Source organism: Equus quagga, chromosome 2, assembly GCF_021613505.1.
Source record: "Equus quagga isolate Etosha38 chromosome 2, UCLA_HA_Equagga_1.0, whole genome shotgun sequence".
Classification (NCBI taxonomy): domain Eukaryota; kingdom Metazoa; phylum Chordata; class Mammalia; order Perissodactyla; family Equidae; genus Equus; species Equus quagga.
The window spans coordinates 58,229,790-58,241,123 of record NC_060268.1 but is presented as its reverse complement, the minus strand read 5'-3'; the positions used below and the strand labels follow the sequence as shown (position 1 = coordinate 58,241,123).

The 11,334-nt window shown below is 38.8% G+C and overlaps 1 protein-coding gene across 4 annotated transcripts in view; it reads right to left on the bottom strand.

The window, feature by feature from the left end:
* Nucleotides 1-281: 281 nt before the first annotated feature.
* Nucleotides 282-11,334, bottom strand: part of TRIP4 (thyroid hormone receptor interactor 4) — a 56,777-nt gene continuing 45,724 nt past the window's right edge. For 2 of the 4 annotated variants that reach the window (XM_046655032.1, XM_046655034.1), the window contains 2 exons: nucleotides 6,645-6,747; nucleotides 282-559 (listed from right to left, as the gene is read on the bottom strand). In XM_046655032.1, coding sequence (XP_046510988.1) covers nucleotides 492-559; nucleotides 6,645-6,747 — 171 coding nt within the window. In that variant the 3' untranslated portion in view covers nucleotides 282-491. Of the gene's footprint in view, nucleotides 560-6,640; nucleotides 6,748-11,334 lie in introns of those variants that run through there. The other 2 variants (XM_046655035.1, XM_046655033.1) reach the window with 2 other exon arrangements.

Here is an 11,334-nt window from a genome sequence, read left to right as displayed (position 1 = left end):
GGAGGTTATTCAGCTTTTGAACACTGTTCACTTCAAGAGATATTGGACTGGAGCAGAAAACTTGTTAAAAACCTTTGTGTGCCATCACAGGTTTGTATTAAACACAGGATTCCTCAAACATCCTGATATGAAGCTTTAAAATTCAAGTGGTCCCTCAAAAAATCGTTAACCAAGGTTAAGAATTTTCCTAACCACAAATCCAAGCCTCAGAGAGGCAAGTAATTTCCAACTTGTTCCTTTCTCTTCTGAAACCATTCTGAGAAAAATGTCAAAGACCTAGAATTTTTAAAATAGGTTTTTATAAATAATGTATTCAAAGATTTTGACCCACCACAAGAAAAATATACAGATTTTGGAAAGAGTTTAAATTCTGAGAGGTTCAAGCTTGATCCAAGTCTTTAGATTTCTACTGCTTCAATTCCAAAGGACCAGTGGATAGCAATTTTAGTACACAAAACTCCACTATGCTGTGTAGTTCCTTTTCTCCTGGGTCAGACAGCTTTATTCTGCTTCATTAACCCCTTCTTTGCTCCTTGATGGATCTTGGAATCCAGTTTCCCTGTAAGGGAGAAAAAGAAGCTTCATTATTTATTTTTTATATTTGCAATGCAAATCTTTCGTGGCCTCCCCGGTCTTCTGGTTACTGTGTTCCTGTCACATTCAATTATCTTGCTTCAGGACTCAGACACTTTCAAACTTCAGAGTTTCATTCTGTAAGAATGAGGAAGCAGTGGGAACACTGTATAGGGACACACAAATGCGCGCACACAAACACAATGAGTATTTGCCTAAAGAATCTAAGAAGTTAATATTTCTGATTTTGTAGCTACTAGAAAAGAAATACCATGTTTTCCAGGGTGTCTGATGCTAAGGCAAGTTTTTTAAAGAATACAGACAAATAATAAAGGAAGGCATTTCACACAGTGGGAAACCCATTCCTCTGACCTGTTAGTGGCTTGAGCATAATGCATGAACCTCCCTCACAGTGAGAAAAGCAGTTCAACTCACTCCTCTGCTGCCTCAGACTTAACAGGGGGAGTGACCTGAAACAGTGGAGTAGAATTCACATGAATACTTTCCTGACAAAGGGACCCTATCACCAGCTAAGAAGGACAAAGGTCATAGGCTATATGACTCTTCTAAGTGTTAAAGTTAGAAAACAAGCAACCTTCCTGTCTCAGGTGACCCTAATGAGAGGTACTTCACCCTAATGATGTGGTCTGTGACCTCTGACTCCTCAGATCTACCAGGGTATAGTTTGCTTCAGTGGTACCAGCCTTAGGAGCCATCCATATCATGAGGAGAATCTTAGAGTTCCTGTCTGTCCGGCCTAAGAATGAGCTTGCAGGTTGCTTTCTTCCACAAAAAGTCTCATTTAAGCCAATAGCCATACTGACGCTAGAAACAGTTCAGTTCAGCCTCACCACTAAAAAAAAGAAAAATAAATAAAACAAAACAAGGAACTTCCCTTCAAGGGCAGCCAGGTGTACTACAGGCCCACAACTACTGCAGCTCATATCTTGTCATTTTCATTTGTTGCAGCAATCAGGTGTAAGAGAAAGAGCACTGGACCAGAAGTCAGGAAACCCAGGTTCTAGTCCACCCTTGTCTGGTATTAACTGGCTGTACAACCAGGGGCAAGTCATTCAGTCTCTCTGCACTTCAATATCCTCATTTGTCCAACTAAGACAAGAATACATGTCCTAACTACTGCACAAGGAGATTGTGAAAAAAATAACCTCAACCTGGGGCTGGCCTGGGGGTGCAGCGGTTAAGTGCACACGTTCTGCTTCAGCGGCCTGGGGTTCACTGGTTTGGATCCCAGGTGCAGACATGGCACAGCCTGGCAAGCCATGCTGTGGTAGGCGTCCCACATATAAAACAGAGGAAGATGGGCACAGATGTTAGCTCAGGGCCAGTCTTCCTCAGCAAAAAGAGGAGAATTGTCAGCAGATGTTACCTCAGGGCTGATCTTCCTCAAAAAAAACAAAAACAAAAACCTCAACCTAACAAGTTTCCCTGTTTTCTTAAATTTTTCTCTTCCTAATCTCTCTAGGGCTACACGTACCTCTGGAATAATATTACTTCCTTTTCTCAGGTTCCTCAGAAACCATCACTAAGTGATACCCTGAATGCTGTCCACAATAGTCACAATGGTGTTGATTTTAATTTTGGCTTTAGACCACAGAATATTCCCAGGGATTTACAAGTTCTTTCATCCTCCAGGCAGCCTGGCTGGAAACCCAAACATGTGCCAGCAATCTGGCAGAGTCCTATTCCAAGGCAAGTTTGCCTTTGTATCCCTAACGCTACCATAGTGACTGCCAAATGGTAGGTGCTCAATAAATGTTTTCATCAAATGAATTAAACAAAGAAGGTAAACACTACAAATTTCAAAACCTTTACAATATAGGGACTACTAAGTAATCAAAAAGACCAGATATAAACTTAAGAGTACCCACTGTAAAGGTGCTGGTACCCAGAGGTACCAGCATCTCATTCAGCTTTTTAGGATGAGCTAGGACAGAATTTAGAATTCCATTTAGGGCTCCATACTTCTAGTTCTCTAGATTGAATAAGTTAGAAGACGCAGGTCCCAGTTTTAGTCCTGACACTACCTAGTTGTATAACTCAAGGAAGTCACCTAATCACTCTTGCCCTCAACTTTTTTAAAGTTAAGAGAAAATTGGACTACATAGTACTGAAGGCCCCTTTCAGCTCTACGATACTGTACCCTAAAAATGAAATGTAAATTAGAATAATTTGTTTCTGAGGCAACCTGATAAAGTGAAAAGAGCAGGAAACTTAGAGGCAGAAAGAATTGAGCAAAATATAACTTCTGTAAACTGGTTCACTCAACTATAAAATGAAAGGAGGAAAAAAATTAACAAAGTTGTTGAGAGGATTTAGCTAACATTAAGTGCTTCCTATACACAAAGCACTGTACTAAGTATTGTATATTCATTAAGTCATTTTAATCAAATAACCAATTAAAATAATACACATATATTAAATAAACTCAAAAAATATACATACATGCTTCATAAACTCAGGGTTCTCTGAAAAAGTCAGAGTAGTCGTATTATTTATGCTGAGGCTTGGGAGTTGTCTCTCTTAGTTATGGTCTCAGTTTTATGTTTAACTTACCATATAACTCTAGGCAAGTCTTTTAACTATATTTATTTCAGATTCATCATATTAACTTTAAAAAGACACACCTTCATCACACTCTTCCAAGAATAATTTTCAGAAAACTCCAGTCTGATTATGAAAGCCCTCAAGTGAGAGCAGCTCAGGTAAGATCAACCCATCTGAGCGAGGCACTCAATGGTAGGCAACCTCATCACCGGTTTCAGTGATGATGTCATAAAATGGAAAACTAATAAGAGGAAGGAGATAAAGAGGAAGAAGGATTTCCAAGGCATTCCCAGGTATTGGAAATTCTTTCATCCCCTGGGCTGCCTAAGAAAACCATATATGTGTACCAGCAATCTGTGAGCTCCTTACAAGTAAGGGCTTCTTTGCCTCCCTAACATCTACTACAGTGACTGCCAATAATGGCAATTCTTGGGCCAGCCGTGGGCAAGCAATGAAGGCAACGGACTGAGCTTCTTGCATGAAGAAGCAGTCATCATAGCTGTCCTCAGATTGCAGGAACTCTGAACTCTGAGTTCAAATTCAGCCTGGTCTTTCAAGACTTGAGATCTGGAGAGTTAACTATGGTAACATACAGTGCACTCTCTTAAAAGCAGTGATAACGCTTAGTTTCTGTATTTCCCCAATATTTTTACATTTAGTACCTACAGCATTTTAGTGTTAAACCACATCCTCAATCATGGTGCCTAAAAGAAAATCTAATGCCTGTGCAGCAGACGGGTGAGAAGTTAAAAGGGGAAAAAGTATTTGTCATCAATTGATATAACTCTCGTAGGGATTTTCACATGCTTTGCATAAGATATAACGTAGTATTTGCATGAGTTTATAGAGGATGTAGCTCACTTAGAGTAAAAAGATTTCCTTTATCTCTCTGAACATTCAACCTACATATTCTACTATACTTAACGCTTTTGCATTTCCTAATTTGAGCAGACACACAGCCAAGTGATATATAGCACATTGCTCTTTTCTAAATTATTTCAATTTCAAGAAACACAATTATTCCCAGATCAAGAAAGCTCAAGTTTATGTGTCCAGAAACATAAATCAAAAATACATACCCTCAATTTAAGGCATATATATATACACATATACATGTGATACAACATGTAAATGGGTTGTATTCTAAAACTTTATTTGCAAGTCACAAGTTTGGCACTTGGACTATATCTCTTATAGAACTAATCTATAAAAGGTGGCTAGGTTCCTAGGCCATCTGATGAAAAAAAATTATTTAAGCCATAAGGCTGTAATTGGAGTACTAATATTATTAATACTATGCAACTTAACCACTTCATGTAACAATGTCTAGAAGAAAATGTGAAGCATTCCAAATTAAGAGCAAAGTGTAAACTATTGAAGGTGGCCCCTACGGCCTAAGGAAAGGAAGATCTGGCAGAGGGTAAGGTGTTTCAAGATGGTAAGGAGGAGTGAAGGATAAAGGAATGAGCAGTTATAGGTAATAGAAACTACATAACTTCCTACCAGACTGAGTCCTCAGGTAGGTTGGCTCCCTATCAACAGAAATTTTTTTCTAAGACACAGGGATTGGTGAACCTCATCATTCCTTTTTTTTTTTTTTAATTTTCACTACCTCCTGTTTCTGACCAATGTTTTACTTGTCTAGTCTACCATGGAAGAAGTTGCAGTCTCACAATTTCTTTCTAGTCCTGGTGTCCCTGACATGAGCATACAGACCATTTTGTCTTTTCAAAACTTTTTCTTTTTTTTTTTTTCTGCTTTTTCTCCCCAAATCCCTCCAGTACATAGCTGTCTATTTTTTAGTTGTGGGTCCTTCTAGTTGTGGAACTTTTTAAAGCTTTTAACCAACAGAAACAATGGGGAAAAGACAGGTTATTAAAGCTTTCTCCTAAGAGTATCACTTCCCCCACCCCTATTAAACCTTATGGAGATAAGGTGGGTCTCTGGGTAGAGAAAGTACTGAAGTAAAACACATCAGAGAAATATCTAAACTCTGTTTACACAGAACATTTTCTCACAGGAGCTTAAGCAGCCGATGAAAACCAAGATAGAGGAGGAAACTAAGAAAAGGCAACTGAGACTGAAAATCAAGTAGCAATGGGTCTCGGAGAGAAAATTTACGTTTTCCTCCTATGACCAGTGTTGCTATCAGTGCCTAAAGTAAGGGAAGAATAGAACAGAGTAGGAAGGAGTAGATTCCACAACCAAAAAACAGGGAAAGGAAAAGGGAGGTTTAAATCCTCAACAGTGGAGAAGAAGGAAAAGAATTTCTAGGGACACTTGGCTACTAGCTGGGGTACAGTCTGAAGTAAATGATTTGTAAGTCAAGGGCAACTTATGTTCAGATTTTCTGATTTGTCGGAATCTCAGGAATATGTGTCTCATAAATCACAAAGGTTGCCTGAATTTTGTAGTGAATATACGTTATCTAAATTCATACTCCAAGCATTTCATTTTGTGATCAAAAGCAGTTACTCAAAGTATAGTCAGCTGACCAACAGCATCAGTATCACTTGGGAGAGGGCCCAGGAACCTGTGTTTTAACAGCACTCTAGTGATTTTTATCTACATTAGTTTGAGAAGTACTTCTCTATGAACAGATTTTAAAAAGGCTAGTTGGTCCCCAAGGTACAGGGTGAGGTAGAGTTGTACACAGCTGAAGACAATGCATGCCCCAGAATCATCCATTCACATAGTAGGAAAGCAGTGTCACAGAGGCACACAACAGTAACTGACATGAACAAATGGGAGAACTGTTAATGCTGTGTTTAAAAGGAAGTTAGGCAGCGAGAACACCACTATATGTTTCTTGAGATTGCTTTGAAAGAGAAGAGGCTGCTGTAGGACTAGACAGAGGAAGAGAAGTTGGGAGTTGAAGGAGAGTTGAAAGTTGAAAGACTAAAGTCAACAAGCACCTCCTCAGAAGTGAATATGCAGAGGGTACTATAATCACAAATACATAACAGCAAAAGTCACAGAAAAAGAAGTCATCAAGAAGTTTCAAAAAGAGGATGGAAAGCAAGAGGGCTAGGGTAGAGCTCTGGGAACCAGGGGAATGAAGGGAATAGTGGGAAGTGGTGCCTCTAAAATAGACACTCAAAAATAGACACTTAAAAAGTTAAGACTTATTCTTGGATTGAATACTGAGGAACAATGGATAAATGACAAAGTTGCCACTGGCACTGGCTTACTACCTCCTTTAAAGAGCAGTACAGCAGAGCAAAGCATACTCTCTTGGCTGACAAATAGGATTTTGAATGTAATGGGGTCCCAAATGAAGTTTAGAGCAAGTCACTAACATGCCAATAATTGTGGATCAAGGTACATTTTGGAAAGGCTATGCTGTAGTTAACCCAACATTAAAGTTATCAATAAATATATTACTCCTCCAACACTTGAGATGCCATAGAACAGAGTAAATAGAGAAGATTTTTAAAAAGTTAAACAAATGAGACGCAAGGCAAAAAGGAAAAAAGAAAATTAGGCCATCAAAGCCTGCGACTTACAGATTTTTGGATTTCCTTTAATAGGAAACTTCACAATCATTTCCTGTGGATTTGTGCAGATGAAAACAAATGGAGAATCAGATTCTTGACTCATGTCTGGATACTGTAAAATGTAAAAATAAAAAGTTCAGGCTAGTTGGGACAAATTTTGAATTTCAAGGAGATCAAAGGCTGTCCCAGATTTCACCTTAACATTCTGTTGATAGTACTCTCATTTCACAATCAGGTAAAGAGGATTATGCTCAACAAGCAAGAACAAACATTCACCTTCCCCCAGGCCTTAGCACAGTATTCTTATACAGTCTATTGCCTGCCATTTCTGACTTCCTATAATGGGAACAACTTCTTAAAAAACGGATAACTGACATCTTCCCAGAAGAATCAGAACTGACTGTTCTTTCAACACAAGTGACTGTGAGTTGGGAGATTCGGAAGTCTCCATTAGGAGCATCGGGCATCCCCTAAGTTCAACTCAAGGAAACACTGGAAGACTTAAGAAAAATAGAACACTTGTGGAAATTCTGCCAGAAACAGTCAACAGAGCCCTTCTATCACTAAAGGGAAGGAAGATGATTCATTCTGAAAGGTATGAACATGCAAAAGCTGTTTTGCTGGATGTAGTCCAGACCTACTGAGGGTGAAAAGGTAACTGGTAGAGCAATTCTGAAAATTATTTAGAAGCCTTCTTTGGATCTCTTATCACAAACAAATCTGTGTGAATACTTAGGACTTTTATTCCTTCTGCAAAGACAGACACAGAACCTAGAGTAAGACTATGCTGGCCACACAATTACAACTTCAGGAATAACTGGGGGTTGGCAGAAAGTGCTCTCTAGCAATGTCCAACTGATTTAGCATTTCCTTGTTTCCTGTCTTGGGTTGTCTTGTGTTTAGCATCTTTGACAAATATGACTCACAGGCTGACTATGACTACAGGTTAGACTTCATTACCAGAGGAACCTTTCTCCTAGTAATTAGGATCAAAAGTGTGAAATTATTTTCCACTCTTATTCATCTGCTAAGATGTGTCCTCTAAAGCTCTAAGGCTCTAAAGTAAAAACAGAGGTTTCAGTAAAATAAATAAGAAAATGCAAATTTATAACTAGTATAAGTATAAACAATTAAACTTCTTTACTGACCACTCTGTGCTACGTGGCAAGTAATGCTGTGAAGAAAACAGAAGAAATTTTTAGCAGCTTTTGGTCCTGCCCACATACCATGGCTTTCAGTGTGGGACAGGTGTGGCGTGTACTTTGATAAAACATAGCTTAATATCAAGTATCAGCCACAATTATATTCACAGGCAGGGTCAAAATATTCATGGTAGAAAAGAAAAACTAAAGATGATCCTTATCCCCTGGATCTTTAGAACAAAGAGAAGCAGGGTCCAGCTGTTACCGTGAGGCGCTTTGGCACAAATAAAACCAGAGGCTGCTATCAAAATCTTTAAACCTAATTCTACAGAGGCAAAAACAGCAGCAATCACAATCAAGATCTTAAATTTTTCTGCTCTCTCTTCTCTGTGTCAGAGTGTCAAGGCAGAGGACAATGCTGCCAGGACTTCATAGCTCTGCTTTTCCAAAACTACGAGCCATTTCAACCACTCTCTTCTTCCTTCCACATCAATAAACGTTTTCTCTCTACTGGATCAATCCCACTAACAAATGTACTTTCTGTAATGTCTTCTAGAAAACAAAAACTCTCCAGATCCCACATTCTCCTCCAGTTACTGTCCCATTTCTCGCAAAATTCATTAAAAGATTATCTGTACTCTCTGCCTCAAATTCTTCTCCTTCTATTTTTTCTTAAATTCACTATAAACAGGCTTTCGGTACAATCACTCCACCAAAACAATTCTTGTAAAGGTCATCGTTCACTTCCATGTTACTAAATCAAATGGTTGATTCTCAGTTCTCATCTTAATTTATCTATTTGTGGAACTTGACAGAATTTTTCTCTCCCTCCTTCTTGAACACATTCCTCACTTGACTTCCAGGATACCATTCTCTTCGTAATTTTGCTCCTTTACTGACTACTCCTCATTTCCCCATCCTTTAAATGTTGGAGTGTTTTAGGGCTCAGGTCTCAGATCTCTTCTCTCTACACCCACAGTCTGGGTGATCTCCTTCAGTCTCAGAGTTAAAAAATAAGGTCCTGGATTTGAAACTATATGAGATGATGGATGTTACCCAAACTTATTGCGGTAATCATTACGTATCAAATCATTATGTGGTATACCTTAAACTAATACAGTGTTATATGTCAATTATATCTCAACAAACCTAGAAAAAAATAAGGTCCTGGAAATGCACATTAAAACCACAATAAGATACCACTTCACGCTCACTAGGATAGCAATTATAAAACAAAAACAAAAAACACGGAAAATAAGAAGTGTTGGTAAGGATGTGAAGAAATTGGAACCCTCATGCATTGCTGGTGTGAATGTAAAATGCAGCTGCTGTGGAAAACAGTTTGCTGGTTCTTCAAAAAGTTAAACATAGAATTACCATATGATACAGCAATTCCACTTTTAGGCACATACTCAAAATAATTGAAAGCAAAGATTCAAACAGATACTTGTACACCCAGGTTCACAGCAGCCAATAGTTCCCACAATCCAAACGTCCATCAATAAATGATGGATAAACAAAATGTGGTATACACATACAAGGGAATATGATTCAGCCCTAAAAAGGAGTGAAATTTGGATACATGCTACAACATGATGAATCTTGAAAAATTATGCTAAGTGAACTAAACCAGACACAGAAAGACAAATATTGTATGATTCTAGTTATATGAGGTACTTAGAATAGGCAAATTCAGACAGAAAGTAGAACAGAGGTAATTAAGGGCTGGGGGGAGAAGAAAGAAGGAGTTATTATTTAATGGGTACAGAGTTTCTGTTTGGAATGATGAAAAAGTTCTGGAGCTGAATAGTGGTGATGGATGCAGAACATTGTGAATTTACTTAATGCCACTGAATTGTACACTTAAAAATGGCTAAAATGGTAAGTTTTATGTTATGTATATTTTACCACAATAAAAATAAAACAAAATAAAAATCAAGGTCCTGAATTTCCTTTCCAAAGCTGCTCCTCTCTTATTAATACCATTTAAAAATAAATAAATAGCTATTCCATCCTTCTAGTTCAGGCCAAAAACCCTACAATCAACCCATTGGGAAATCCTGTCAACTCTACCTTCAAAAGATATCCAACATCTCACCACTTCTTAGGACCTCCACAGCTACTTCCCTGGTCCAAGGCATCATGTTTCCCTGGATTAGCACAATAACCTCTTAATTGGTCTCTCTGTTTCTGCCCTTAACCCCCTTCTTGTCTATTCTCAACACAGCAGCCAGAGCTATTTTTTAAAAAAAATATCAGATCATGTCACTCTTCTGTTTAAAACTCTCCATTGGCTCTTCATCACAGTCAGAATAAAAGCCTAACTCCTCACCATGATCTACAGGCCCTGGAAAATTTGGCCCCCCATTTCTTTTCTGATGCCTTTTCCTACTAGTCCCCCCCACCCTCTTTTCACTCCACTGCAGCCACACTGGCTTCCTTGTGGTTCTGCCTCTGGGTCTTTGCACTTGCCTATTCCTTCTTCCTGGAATGCTTTCTCCCCCAGATACCCACATGCTTCCCCTCTCTCTTTCTTCAGGACTTTAAATGTCAACTTCATAGTGAGTCTTCCCTGATCATTCTATTTAACATCAGAGCACCAATCTCCTCACAAACCTGGCCCTCTTAATCCCCCCTCCTACTTAATTTTTTTCTACAGCACTTACTACCATCTGATACTATATAATTTACCTAATTCAGTTTTTTAATTTGGCCTCCTTTTACTAGGATGAAAACCCCAAGAAGGCAGGGATTTTTGTCTGTTTTTGTTCTCGGCACCTGGAATCATGCCTAGCACATAGTAGGCAGCCAATAAATATTTGTTGAATGAAAGAACAATGAATTTACCAATTTGTGCAAAGACGCTATCGGGCTTTTTTCTTTTTTTCCTCTTCTTCTTCTTCTCCCCAAAGTCCCCCAGTCATAGTTGTATATTCTAGTTGTGAGTGCCTGTGGTTGTGCTAGGTGCAACGCCGCCTCAGCACGGCCTGATGAGCGGTGCCATGTCCGCGCCTGGGATCCAAACCAGCGAAACCCTGGACTGCCAAAGCAGAGCATGTGAACTTAACCACTCGGCCATGAGGCCAGCTCCTGTGAGGTTATCTTAACCATGCTGAATATGCACATACTGGGAACTGGACACTTTCAGCTCTATAATGCTGGGTATAAGCAGGTGCTACTCTGTAATCTGTTATCCCTCAAGCTAAATTAGAATTTTTGTGTCGTGGCAAGCGGCCAATAGGCCCTATGTTTAATAAAAACTACCCTGACGTATATTAACAGAGTAAGCAAATGTTAAATAATGGCAAAAGTGATGGATAAATGAAATTATAGAACAAGAGGTTCCTTAAACCCATTCATGCTTCACAATAAAGATAAACACAATATTAACTTTCCCAACTGAATCTAAATCCAAGTTTCATGTGAATATCCATTTTCCCAAGCTCTATCACTGAACTTCAGGAGGCTTACAAGAAACAGAGCTAAAGAGCAAAGCAGCCTACAAGGAATAAAGAAAAGTGAGGCCTAGGCATTGGGGTAAGAGATTACTTTTCATG